The sequence below is a fragment of the Sapajus apella genome, unplaced genomic scaffold, assembly GCF_009761245.1.
Source record: "Sapajus apella isolate SASKATOON/1434 unplaced genomic scaffold, GSC_monkey_1.0 scaffold36, whole genome shotgun sequence".
In the NCBI taxonomy this organism is placed as follows: Eukaryota; Metazoa; Chordata; class Mammalia; order Primates; family Cebidae; genus Sapajus; species Sapajus apella.
Genome location: NW_022436976.1, coordinates 34674690 through 34689015, shown reverse-complemented (window position 1 = coordinate 34689015; position 14326 = coordinate 34674690). Strand labels below are relative to the sequence as shown.

Below are 14326 nucleotides of genomic sequence, written 5' to 3'. Positions count from 1 at the left end.
TAAAATGGACACAAGTCTGTTGTCAAATATATATGTTTTGAATGTTTTTGCCCAGGCTCTGGCTCTCTGTTCATTTTTATAATAATCTGTTTGACAAGCAGAAAGGTTTAATGTGATGAAGTCCAATCTGTGATATTTTTTCTATTAACAGAAATTTGTATCCATGTAGCAAATAGGATACAAATTTATCTCCATAAGTTTGCAAAAATATTCTCTTGTGTTTTCCGTAAGATGTGCTGTTGTTGGCCTTTATTTTTAGGTCTATGAGGTAGAAGCCAAGGTTGGCCCTTTTCCACGAAGATACATGATAGTTTCAGAAAATGTTGTTAAAAAGACTTCTCTTTGTTGAACTAATTTGGCACTTTATTGAAAATCAATCAACTGTATATGGGTTGGTCTATTTCTTGAACGCTGCATTCTATTAAGTGAAGTATTTTTCTTTAAACAATTCTATACTGTCTTGATTACTCTAGCCTTATGGAATCAGGTATTATACATCCTCCAACTTTATTCCTCTGTGTTTAAGAATGTTTTGGCTATTCTGGTGCTTTGTTTTTCTACATGATTTTGGAAGCAACTTGTTTACTTCTGTAAAAAGATCATCTTGAATTTTTACTGGACTGGCACTAAATTTATAAATCAATTTAGAGAGAATCAATTTAGGGAGATCATCTTAACAACATTGACTCCTCCAATCCAAAAACATAGTATTACTCTACTTTTATTGAGATCTCTTTTAATTTAAATTTAATATATTTATAGAAATCTTTAAAAATTTTAAATCATAGTTTTCAGTATACAGGTCTTTCATATTATTTGTTAGATTTTTTTTTCTTTCTTTTTTGAGATGGAGTCTCACTCTATCATCAAGGCTGGAATGCAGTGGCAAGATTTTGGCTCACTCTAACCTCTGCCTTCCATGTTCAAGTGACTCTCCTGCCTCAGCCTCCCGAGTAACCAAGATTACAGGAGCCCACCACCACACCCACCTAATTTTTGTATTTTTAGTAGAGACAGGGTTTCACCATGTTGGCCAGGCTGGTCTTGAACTCCTGACCTCAGGCAATCCACCCACCTCAGCCTCCCAAAGTGCTGGAATTACAGGCATGAGCCACTGTGCTCGGTCACCCAGCTAAATTTTTAAATTTTTTGTACAGATGGGGTCTCAAACTCCTGGCCTCAAGTGATCCTCCCGCCTTGGCCTCCCAGAGCACTGGGATTATGAGTGTGAGCCACCACACCCAGCTCATGCTACGTTTTGTAATCACTCCCTCCCTCCCTTTCCCTAGCTCCTGGCAACCAGTGATCTGTTGCCATCTCTATAATTTTATCATTTCCAGAATGTTATATAAATCAAGTCTTGTAGTGTGTGGTCTTTTGACATTGGCTTTTCTTTTGAGATTGTGCAGTGACACAATCATAGGTTACTGTAACCTTGAACTCATGGACTCAAGGGATCCTCCCACCTCAGCCTCCTGAGAAGCTGGGACTACAGACATGTGCCACCACACTCCAAGAGACCCTGTTTATGTCAGCATAATATCTGTCTTATTCATTTCAGGCTGCTATAACAAAAGTGACATAGATTGGGTGGCTTAAACAGCATTTATTTCTCACAGTTTTGGAGGCTGAGAATTCCAAGATCAAGATGCTGAAAGACCTGGTTCTGGTGAAGGCTCTCTTCCTGGTTTGGAGATGGCCTTTTTCTTGCTGTGTTTTCATACAGCAGGGAGCAGAGAAAGCAAGAGCACACTTTCACATCTCTTCTTATAAAGGCACTAATTCCATTCATGAGAGCTCAAGTCCTCATGTCTTAATTACTTCCCAGAGGCCCCACCTCCTAAGATCATCATGTTGGGGGTTAAGATTTCAGTAAATGAATTTCAAATTGACACATACATTCAGTCCGTAATAATATCTATATGGTCTCTCCAAGTCGCTGCATCAATAGTTTGTCCTTTTCATGGCTGAGTAGTATAACATTGTGTGGATGTACCACAGAGTTTTATCATTTATGCATTGAGGGATATTTGGGATGTTTCCAGTTTGGAGCTTGCAAATAAAGGTGCCACAAACATTCATGTACAGGTTTTTCTTTAGAGATAAGTTTTCATTTCTCAGGAATAAATGCCCAGAAATGCAGTTTCTGGGTCGTATGGTGAGAGGATATTTAATTTTTTAAGAAACTGTCAGGCTTCATTCCAGAGTACCTGTACCACTTTACATTCCCAACAGTAATGTAGGAGAGATCCGTTTCTTTCTTTTTTTTTTTTTTTTCTTTTTAAAGGCAATGGTCTTGCTATGTTGCCCAGGATGGACTCTTAACTCCTGGGCTCAAGTGCTTCTCCCACCTCAGTCTCCTGATTAGCTAAGACTACAGCCATGTGCCACCATACTCTAAGAAATGCAGTTTCTTTCTTTTTTTCTTTTTTTTTTTTTTTTTTGCTGGCTGCTGCCTTGTCTCTCTTGTTAGATCCATAAGAAATGCAGTTTCTAAGCATCCTTGCCAACATTTGATACTATCTATGTTGTTTATTTTAGCCATTTAAAAATATATGTTTTTGTGTATATGTGTCCAACTGCATTCACCTGCAGTGGATATCTCGTTGTCCCAACACCCTTCGTAGAAAAGTCTTTTTTTCCCATTTCATTGTCTCAGCACATTTATCAAAAATCAGTTGACTGTAAGTGTGAGCATTTATTTCTGGACTCTCAGTTCTATTTCATTGATTTATATGTCTCTCTTTATACCAGTACCATACTGTGTTGATTATTATAGCTTTGTAGTAAATTTAAATATCAGAAAGTGTGTGCTTCAAGTTTTGCTCTTTTTCAAGATTATTTGGACTATCATAGTTTTACACTTTACATTTCTGTGTTTGGTCCATTTTAGTTTTTTTTTTCTTTTTAGACAGAATTTTCCTCTTCTTGCCCAGGCTGCAGTGCAGTGGCACTATTTTGGCTCACTGAAACCTCTGCCTCCCCGGTTCAAGCAATTCTCCTGCCTCAGCCTCCTGAGTAACTGGGATTACAGGTGTCTGCCACCACACCTGGATAATTTTTGTATTTTTAGTAGAGATGGGGTTTTACCACATTGGCCAGACTGGTCTTGAACTTCTGACCTCAGGTGACCTGTCCACCTTGGCCTCCCAAAGTGCTAGGATTACAGGCATGAGCCACCGTGCCCTGTCATTAATTTTTTTGTGTAAAGAGTGAGGCTTAGGTCAAGGTTCATTTTTGGCGGTACCCATGTCTAATTGTTCCGGTATTATTTGTTGAAAAAGTAAACAAATTGAATTGCTTTTGCTTTGCATCTGTGAATTTCTTTTGCAATTCTTCTCCTATCTATGGCAGTTGCTCCTCCTCCTCTCTCCATTTTAGTCAGTGGTAAGAGCTACTGTAGACGTCTTCTCTCTTATAAAGGGCTTGTCACTTTCTGGAGTTAGGTTTTTTGTTTTATTTTTAAAATATGATTATTGGTTGGGCTTGGTGGCTCACATCTGTAAACCCAGCACTGTGAGAAGCTAAAGTGGGAAGATCATTTGAGCCCAGGAGTTTGAGATCAGCCTGGGCAACAAAGCAAGACATTGTCTCTAACCAAAAGAAAAAAGACAAAGGGAGAAAGGAAGAAATATTTTTTAGAAAGATCCATATTGCTTGTGTCATTAGAGTGATAGCAATGGTCTTTTACAACTTTCTACATTTAAATCTAAAATAAACAATGATTGGCCATGGATTGCTGGCCAGTAGAAATTGTCATTTTCTGGCTAGTATATAGAAATGATCCCACTGCTGCCCCACTGCTAAATGCTTTGGCTGACACCACCCATTGGAAGGTAGTGCCATGGTCCAAGAGCACCTTGGTGCCCCCAGCAAAGTGAATTCCCAACCTCGAGCCAGAGAACAAAGTCAGGGCCTAATACAAGTCCCCCAGAGTTAGAGCACATCGTGTAGGAATAGGGAGCTGAGGATTGGCTCCTTAAAATATTCCAGAAATGAAGCCAGTTGGCTGAATCCACCTTACACCACAATCAAACCCTCAAGGTCATCAAATAGGAGAAAAGGAAAAAATATCCAAAGGTCAGCAACCTCAAAGATTGATGGTAGATAAACCCACAAGGATGAGAAAGAATCAGTGCAAAAATCTTGACAATTCAAAAAGCCAGAGTGCCTTCTTTCCTCCAAATGACCACATCAGCTCTCCAGCAAAGATTCTGAACCAGGCTGAGATGGCTTAAATGACAGAAATAGAATTCAGAATATGAATAGGAATGAAGATTATTGAGCTACAGAAGTGCACTGAAACTCTGTGCAAGGAAGCTAAAAATCTTGTTAAAACAGCCAGGCACAGTGGCGCATGCCTGTAGTCCCAGGTACTTGGGAGTCTGAGGTGGGAGGATCCCTTGAGCCCAGGAGTTCTGGGCTGAAGTGCGTTATGCTGATGGGTGCCCACACTGTTTGGCATCAATATGGTGACCTCCTGGGAGCAGGGGACCACCAGGTTGCCTAAGGAGGGGTGAGAACAAACCAGATCAAAACTCCCGTGCTGATCAGTAGTGGGATTGCGCCTGTGAATAGCCACTGCACTCCAGCCTGGGCAACATAGTGAGACATCATCTCTAATAATAATAATAATAATAAATGATAAAACAATGCAGGAGCTGACAGACAGAATAGCCAGTGTAGAAAAGAGCATCACCAGCCTGATAGAGCTGAAAAACACATTACATGAATTGTATAATGCAATTACAAGTATTAATAGAATAGACCAAGTGGAGGAAAGAATCTCAGAGCTTGAAGATGGGCTTTCTGAAATTAGACAGTCAAACAAGAATAGAGAAGAAAGAATGAAAAAGAATGAATAAAACTTCTGAGAAATATGGGATTATGTAAAGAGATCTAAGCTACAACTCATTGGTATCCCTGAGAGAGATGAGGAGAATGGAACCAATGTGGAAAACAGATTTCAGAATATCATCCATCTCTTTCAGGGAAATACGGGAACTCCAGTAAGATACTTCACAAGAATAACATTCTTGAGACACATGATCATTAGATTCTCCAAGGTCAAAATGAAAGAAAAAATGTTAAAGGCAGCTAGAGAGAAAGATCAAGCCACCTACAAAGGGAAGCCCATCAGACTAACAGCAGACCTCTCAAAAGAAACCCTATAAGCCAGTTGAGATTGGGGGCCAATAGTCACCATTTTTAAAGATAAGAAATTGAACCCGGAATTTCATATCTGACCAAATTAAGCTTCAAAAGTGAAGGAGAAATAATATCCTTCCAGGCAAGCAAATGCTGAGAGAATTCATTACCACCACATCTGCCTTACAAGATCTCCTGGAGGAAGTAGGAAAGGAAAGAACCTTGCCAGCCACCACAAAAACACTGAAATATACAGACCAGTGACACTATAAAACAACCACATAAGCAAGTCTGCAAAATAACAAGCTAACATAATGATGACAGGATCAAATCCATACATATCAATACTAACCATGAATGCAACTGGGCTAAATGCCTCAATTAAAAGACATAGTAGCAAGACGGAAAAATAAGCAAGACTCATTAATATTCTGTCTTCAAGAGACCCATCTCACATGCAATGATACACATAGGCTCAAAATAAAGGGATGATGAAAAATCTACCAAGCAAATGGAAAACAGAAAAATCAGGGGTTGCAATCCTAGTTTCAGACAAAACAGACTTCAAACCAACAAAGATAAAAAAAAAAAAAAAAGACAAAGAAAGGCATTACATAACAGTAAAGGGTCCAATTCAACAAGATCTTCTATCCTAAATATCTATGCACCCAACACAGGAGCACCCAGATTCATAAAGGAAGTTCTTAGAGACCTTCAAAGAGACTTAGATTCCCACACAATAATAGTGGGAGACTTTTATACCCCATTGACAATATTAGACAGACCACTGAGTCAGAAAATTAACAAAGATATTCAGGACCTGAACTCAGCACTGGATCAAATGGACCTGATAGACGTCTGTAGAACTCTTCAACCCAAAACAACAGAATATGTATTCTTCTCATTGCCACATGGCACATACTCTAAAATCGATTGCATAATCAGAAGTAAAACACTCTGGCTGGGCACAGTGGCTCACGCCTATAATTTTAGCAATTTGGGAGGCCAAGGCAGGCAGATCAGCTGATGTCAGGAGTTCAAGACCAGCTGGCCACATGATGAAACCCCATCTCTACTAAAAATACAAAAATTAGCCAGGCATGGTGGCATGTGCCTGTAATCCCAGCTACTCAGGAGGCTGAGGCAGGAGAATCACTTGAACCTGGGAGGCAGAGGTTGCAGTGAGCTGAGATGGCACCACTGCACTCCAGTCAGGATGACAGAGTAAGACTCTGTCTCAAAAAAAAAAATGCAAAAGGACAGAAATCATAACAATCTGTCTCTCAGACCACAGCACAAATTAGAAACCAATACTAAGAAATTCACTCAAAACCATATAATTACATAGAAATTGAATAACCTGCTCCTGAATGACTTTTGGATAAACAATGAAATTAAGGCAGAAATCAAGAAGTTCTTTGAAACTAATGAGAACAAAGGCACAACATACCAGAATCTCTGGGAGACAGCTAAGGCAGTGTCAAAAGGGAAACTTATAGCTCTAAATGCCCCCATCAACAAGTTAGAAAGATCTCAAGTTAACAACCTACCATCAAACTAAAAGAACTAGAGAATGAAGAGCAAATAAATCCCAAAGCTAGCAGAAGACAAGACATAACCGGAATCAGAGCTGAACTGAAGGAGAGTGAGACACAAAAAAACATTCAAAAGATCAACGAATCCAGGAGCTGGTTTTCTGGAAAAAAGTAATAAAATATACCACTAGCTAGACTAATATAAACGAAAAGAGACTATTCAAATAAACACAATCAGAAATGACAGTGGGGATATTACCACTGACCCATGGAAATACAAACAATCATCAGAGAATATTATGGACACCTCTATGCACATACACTAGAAAATATAGAAGAAATGGATAAATTTCTGGACACATACACCTTCCAGAGACTGAACCAGGAAGAAATTTAATCACTAAACAGACCAATAATAAGTTCTGAACTTCAGTGAATGATAAATAGCCTACCAACCAGAAAAAGCCCAGGACCAAATGGATTCATAGCTGAATTCTACCAGATGTGCAAAGAAGAGCTAGTACCATTCCTGCTGAAACTATTCCAAAAAATTAAGGAGGGGTGACTCCTCCCTAACTCATTCTATGAGGCCAGCATCATCCTGATACCAAAACCTGGCAGAGACACAAAGCAAAAAGAAAACTTCAGGCCTATATCCTTGATGAGCATTGATGCAAAAATCCTCAACAAAATACTGGCAAACCAAATCCAGCAGCACATGAGAAAGCTTATTCACTACAATCAAGTAAGCTTTATTCCTGGGGTGCAAGGTTGGTTCAACATACACAAATCAATAAATGTGATTCATCACATAAACAGAACTTATTATTGGTCTGTTCAGTCATTAAATTTCTTCCTGGTTCAGTGTTTTTTTGTTTGTTTTTGTTTTTTGTTTTGTTTTAGAGATAGGGTTTTATTATGTTGCCCAGGCTGGTCTTGAACTCCTGGGTGCAAGGGTTCTACCCATCTTGGCCTCTCAAAGTGCTAGGATTACAGGTGTGAACCTCTGCACCCAGCCATATGCTTGAGATTTGAAATTGCGGGTTTTAAAAAACAATGTTTGGGTGAATATTCTGGTAGCTGAATGTTTACACAAAACCAAAATTATTTACTTGACATAATAAATTTCTAGAAGTGGATTTATTAAGTTTCACTGCAAAAATTTCCACCTATGTACATGTAGCAGTATATAAGAATGTCCATTTGTCATTCCCTTATTTTGGGTCAAATTTTAATCAGTCTGGGGACTTAATCTTTGGTTCCCAGAGCAGCAATATCAGCATTACGTAGGTGAGCCTGTTAGAAATGCAGACTCTTATACCCCATCCCATATCTACTGAGTCAGAATCTGCATTTTAACAAACTCCCAGGGTAATCTAACGGCACATCAAAGTCTGAGAAGCAATATTCTAAGGTAATTTATACAGGAGTCACAGAATAAATTGGTCTTAAATCTAGCCAAGGTAAGCCCAGGAAGCCCATACTGGCATTTGTTAATTAAGGTGAAAGTGACAAAGAATTAGTTGATTTTGTAAGAAGTGCTGGTTGGGTGCAGTGGCTCATGCCTGTAATCCCAGCACTTTGGGAGGCTATGGTGGGAGGATCACTTGAGCCCAGGAGTTTGAGACCAGCCTGGGCAACAAAGTGAGACCCCCATCTGTATAAAATGTTAAAAAAAATTAACCAGGCATGGTGGCATGCACCTGTTGTTCCAGCTACTCAGGAGGCTAAGGCAGGAGAATCACTTGGGCCCAAGAGGTTGAGGCTCCAGTGAGCCATGATCATGCCACTACATCCCAGCCTGGGTGACAGAATGAGACCCTGTCTCAAAAACAAAGGCGCTTATACTAACAAAATGCATATAAGTATTCTAAATTAGCTTTTCTGGGAGACAGGAAAATGCAGATAAGCACAGAGCACTGACACATTTTCTCCCAGAACATAAGATCTGATGCTGTTATCTCTCCAACTTCATCTTCAACCACTCCATTCCAAACACTCCATGCCTTAGCCTATTGTTTATCTAGTGATGTAAGAAAAACCTGAATTAGAATCACTTGCAGAATGTGTTACAATGCATACTCCCAAGCCCACTTCCAGAGAATCTGTTTCAGTAGGGTCTGATATTATCATCAAGAATTGGAATTTTTACAGGCACACCAGGTAATTATAATGCCCTAAAGTTCAAGAACTACTATACCACTACACTTCCCAGAACATATCTGGAATGTATTGTTTAAGCAATGTTTTATTTGCTATGGAAGAATATTCCCAAATCAGGCATGGTGGCATGCACCTGTAGTCCAGCTACTCAGGAGGCTGAGACAGGGAGATTGCTTGAGCCCAGGAGTTCAAGGCTGCAGTGAGCTATGATAATGCCACTGCACTCCAGACTGGGTGACAGAGCAAGACCTTGTCTCTAAGAAAAAAAAAAATTCCCATTTTTACAAAGACTTTCAACCAGAATTCACTTTTTTGTTATTATTGTTGTTAGATCATTAAATAAGTCTAGAAATTCTAATTATTTTTAGCCCTCTCTAGTTCTGACCAAGTTGCTGAGGATGGAGAGAACAAATCCTATTCAAACTATTATTCCTTATCCTGGAGACTGCCTTTTTGGATCAATCCAAATTTATTTCAGATGACACTTCAACACTTTTTCTTTTCTCTTAATATATTTTGGTGAAAGAAATTCATACTGTGGAAAGAAACATTTTCCATTAAAAATTATAATGTTAAAATTTATTACTCTCATATAAAATATGTTATATCAAAAGTATTCTGATTTTAAAATATAAATAACTTTTTTCAATGTAGGAGGAGCAAAGAAAAAAGAAAGCAGCACATACAAAAGGTATTTTTTCTCAATAATTTATTGGAAGAAATCTTAATAAACTTTAGCAATTCCCATCTTGAAGAATCAAGAGACTATCCTAAATGTCATTTAAATATCTTAATGGTATGAAAATGTAAAGGAAGCATTAATTTATTAGTATGTAAAAGGGCATAATTTTTTTAGAAAAATGAAACTTGCAATATTATATCTTAAACTAAAATGTAAAGTTTTAGTTTTTATCTCTTATTTGTACACAAAGATATCATAGTCAATGTTATATAGTAATGCTTGTGGATAAAAAGATACTGCATATTACATCTTAGTGCCTCAAAACATTACCTTCTACATATTTTTTTCTTTTTGTTTCTTTTTCCTTCTACATAATTTTAGAGATGCTGAATAGAAAATATAACAAGATATTTTACAGAGCTTTTAAAATGTGGAAAATATGAAAAGTTAATATGTTTAGACCTTCAGTGGCTCACGCCTGTAATCCCAGCACTTTGGGAGGCTGAGACAGGTGAATCACTTGAGGCCAGGAGTTCAAGACCAGCCTGGCCAATATGGTGAAACTCCCATCTCCACTAAAAATACAAAAATTAGCTGGGTGCGGTGGCACCTGTAATCCCAGCTACTTGGGAGGCTGAAGCTGGAGAATCACTTGAACCCAGGAGGCGAAGGCTGCAGTGAGCTGAGACCACGCCACTGTACACCAGCCTGGGTGACATAGTGAGACTCTGTCTCAAAAAATAAAGTTAATATGTTTGCAAGAATGGCCTTATACAGAATTTTTTTAAAAAGTTAATATGTAAAATGTTATAAAAGGTATTATAGAATATTGTATAGATATAATATTTTCTAAAACAGCATATTTTAATGGCAAATGTGCAACCTAAATACTATAATGGGAAAAGCATGAGACAAAGTAATGAAAATCTAGGCTAAAATCTATTTTGTATCTGATTTGTAATGGTTCATTCTAAGTCTGTTTATTCTTTTCGTGAAGTGGTGCTAATAATAACTACCTTGAAGAATTATTAAGAGCATAAATAACATATAGAAATATATCCAAATGCTTTGTAAATTGAAAGTCACTACAGGAAGGTTTGTTACTATTACTGGTGTTAAGCCAATTCATCTGCCCTTCCCAATGCAGACCAGGTATTTTCTAATACTTGCTTAAGGAGGCATGTACTCATCTTTTTTGATGTTTAGTTGTCCTTATTTTAAAATGAAACAAATTAGTTATAAATACCTTTGCTCCAAATAGATACTATGTATCTTACAAGGGATTTTTGCTTGGTTTTGAGTTGTAAATATTAGTAGTTATTGCTTTTCTTTTTTTTAAATTTTCTTTTTTTCATATATGTAGTAGTTATTTCTACAATCATAAATAAATGATTCTTTCTCAGAAAGTTGAATTTGTAATTTAATATTTACAAAAATTGAATATGTGAAAAATGTCACTTTATTAATTATACCAGTATTTTTAAAATTTATTTTTAAAACAAAGCAGTCTTTTCTGATTTTAAAGAACATTTTGAAGCATGTCTAGCCTAATTAGTCTTTTTCTGCTTGAGCATGTTAACTTCATTTAGAATAGACTTTTCTGTTCTTGATTATCATGAAAATATTGCTAATTCCTAATTACATGTAACACTGTGTGGAAGATGATAGCAACTCAGAATTTCTTTATAGCATTATTCTGCCCATTCTAACATTGTCCTTATAATTAAGAGTTGGCTCGTGAATATGTAATATTCATAACAAATCTATCTTTTTACAGCAATTAAAGATCATTCTAAAGATGAGTCCCGCCTTGCAACAAAAAAAGTCATTTGTGATCCCTCTGAGAGATCCCCAACAAATCGCAGCAGTGTTACATTAAGCTTATCAACACTGCCATCTGATTCTTATTACAGTCAAAGTATAGAAGCAGCTGATGACTGGTTTTCTGATGATTCTCTAGTGAAAAGGAACTCGTCAATGCCTTCTCTCGGGGAACCTCTAATGGAAAAAGTGTATTCATACTTGTCAACCATTTCACTGGAAGAGGGTTCTGAAAATGTACTAAATGACACTTTGTGATTATCAAAAAGATGACCACATTAAGGGAAAATGTTCATGAAGAAACACAGAGGTTGAAATACAAAACCTTCAACATAATACTGAATGATTTCTTTCTTTTGAAACCTTGTATGCACTGGAATCAAGTAAAGCTGAAACTGAATTATCAGCTTCTGAGTCTCTTAACATGTCCATGCTAATATTACTTTTTTTTGTTCTTTACCATAGAGTGGCTCTACTTCCCTTGCTGGTTCTTATTTCTAGAAACAAAATTAGGAAGAACTAGAGTGATGTCATGAACATTAAGCTTAACTTACTGTATCTCATCCAAAGACACACTAAATGGTATGAATGTATTTTAACAAATAGGATAAAAACATTTAAAAATCTTCATCACAAAAATTATATATATCTATGTATAGATGTATACATTTTTTTCTTTTGTTATTTATTTTTAATTGTACTTTAAGTTCTGGGGTACATGAGCAGATCTTGCAGGATTGTTGCATAGATACACACATGCCATGGTGATTTGCTGTCTCCATCCCCCCTCACCTACATCAAGCATTTCTCCCAGTGTTATCCCTCCCCAACCTCCCTGCTGTCCCTCCCCTATGCCCCATCCCCCAACATACTCCACTGTTGATGTTCTCCTCCCTGTGCCCATATGTTCTAATTGTTCAACACCCACCTATGAGTGAGAACATGTGGTGTGTGGTTTTCTGTCAGTTCGCTGAGAATTATGGTTTCCAGCTTCATACATGTCCCTACAAAGGGCATGAACTCATCGTTTTTTATGACTGCATAGTATTGCATGGTGTATATGTGCCACATTTTCTTTGTCCAGTCTATCATTGATGGGCACTTGGGTTGGTTCCAGGTCTTTGCTATTGCAAACAATGCCACAATGAACATATGTGTGCATGTGTATTTATAATACAATAATTTATAATCCTTTGGATATATACCCATTAATAGGATTGCTGGGTGAAATGGAATTTCTATTTCTAGATCCTTGAGGAATCACCACACTGTCTTCCATAATGGTTGAACTAACTTACACTCCCACCAACAGTGTAAAAGTGTTCCTTTTTCTCCACATCCTCTCCAGCATCTGTTATCTCCAGATTTTTTAATGATCGCCGTTCTAACTGGTGTGAGATGGTATCTCAATGTGGTTTTGATTTGCATTTCTCTAATGACCAGTGATGATGAGCATTTTTTCATATGTTTGTTGGTCTCATATATGTCTTTTTTGAAAAGTGTCTGTTCATATCCTTCACCCACTTTTTGATGGGGTTGTAGATTCTGGCTATCAGCACTTTGTCAGATGTGTAGCTTGCAAAAATTTTTTCCCATTCTGTTGGTTGCTGGTTCATTCTAATGATTGTTTCTTTTGCTGTGCAGAAGCTCTTAAGTTTAGCTCCCATTTGTAAATTTTGGCTTTTGTTGCCATTTATTTTTGTGTTTTAGTCATGAAGTCCTTGCCTATGCCTATGTCCTGAAGGGTTTCGCCTAGGTTTTCTTCTAGGGTTTTTATGGTGTTAGGTCTTGTGTTTAAATCTTTCATTCATCTGGAGTTAATTTTTGTATAATGTGTAAGGAAGGGGTCCAGTTTCAGCTTTCTGCACATGGCTAGCCAATTTTCCCAACACCATTTATAAAAAAGGGAATCCTTTCCCTATTTCTTGTTTTTGCTGAGTTTGTCAAAGATCACATGGTTGTGGATGTGTGGCATTACTTCTAAGGCCTCTGTTCTGTTCCATTGTTCTATATCTCTGTTTTGATACCAGCGCCATGCTGTTTTGATTACTGTACCCTTGTAGTATAGTTTGAAGTCAGGTATTGTGATGCCTCCAGCTTTGTTTTTTTTGTTTGCTTGTTTGTTTTTTTCTTTTGCTTAGGATTGTCTTGGCTATGTGGGCTCTATTTTTGGTTCCATATGAATTTTAATGTGGTTTTTTCCATTTCTATGAAGAAGGTCAATGGTAGCTTGATGGGGATAGCATAGAATCTATAAATTACTTTGGTCAGTATGGCCATTTTCACGATATTGATTCTTCCAAACCATGAGCATGGAATGTTTTTCCATCTGTTTGTGTCCTTTCTTATTTCCTTGAGCAGTGGTTTGTAGTTCTCCTTAAAGAAGTCCTTCACGTCCCTTGTTAGTTGTATTCCTAGATATTTTATTCTCTTCGTAGCAATTGTGTAGGGGAGTTCGCTTATAGTTTGGCTCTCTGTTTGTCTATTATTGGTGTATAGGAATGCACGTGACTTTTTGCATTGATTTTTTATCCTGAGACTTTGCTGAAGTTGTTTATCATCTTAGGGAGATTTGGGGCTGAGACAATGGGGTCTTCTAACTATACAATCATGTTGTCTGCAAATAGGGACAATTGATTTTCTCTTTTCCTAATATAATACCCTGTATTTCTTTTTCTTGCCTGATAGCTCCAGCTAGAACTTCCATACCATATTGAATAGAAGTGGTGTGAGAGGGCATCCTAGTCTAGTGCCAGATTTCAAAGGGAATGCTTCCAGTTTTTGCCTTTTCAGTATGATATTGACTGTGGGTTTGTCGTAATAGCTTTTATTATTTTGAGATATGTTCCATCGATACCTAGTTTATTGAGGGGTTTTAGCATAACGGGCTGTTGAATTTTGTCAAAGGCCTCCTCTGCATCTATTGAGATAATCATGTAGTTTTTGCCTTTGGTTCTGTTTATGACATGGATTACAT

The 14326-nt window shown here is 37.5% G+C and overlaps 1 protein-coding gene across 1 annotated transcript in view; it reads left to right on the top strand.

The window, feature by feature from the left end:
- The window catches only part of CUNH1orf185 (chromosome unknown C1orf185 homolog), a 41175-nt gene extending 29490 nt beyond the window's left edge, over positions 1-11685 (top strand). Inside the window, exons 4-5 of the mRNA XM_032297071.1 lie at positions 9501-9537; positions 11306-11685. Coding sequence (XP_032152962.1) covers positions 9501-9537; positions 11306-11607 — 339 coding nt within the window. The 3' untranslated portion in view covers positions 11608-11685. The remainder of the gene's footprint in view (positions 1-9500; positions 9538-11305) is intronic.
- The last annotated feature ends 2641 nt before the right edge of the window (positions 11686-14326 follow it).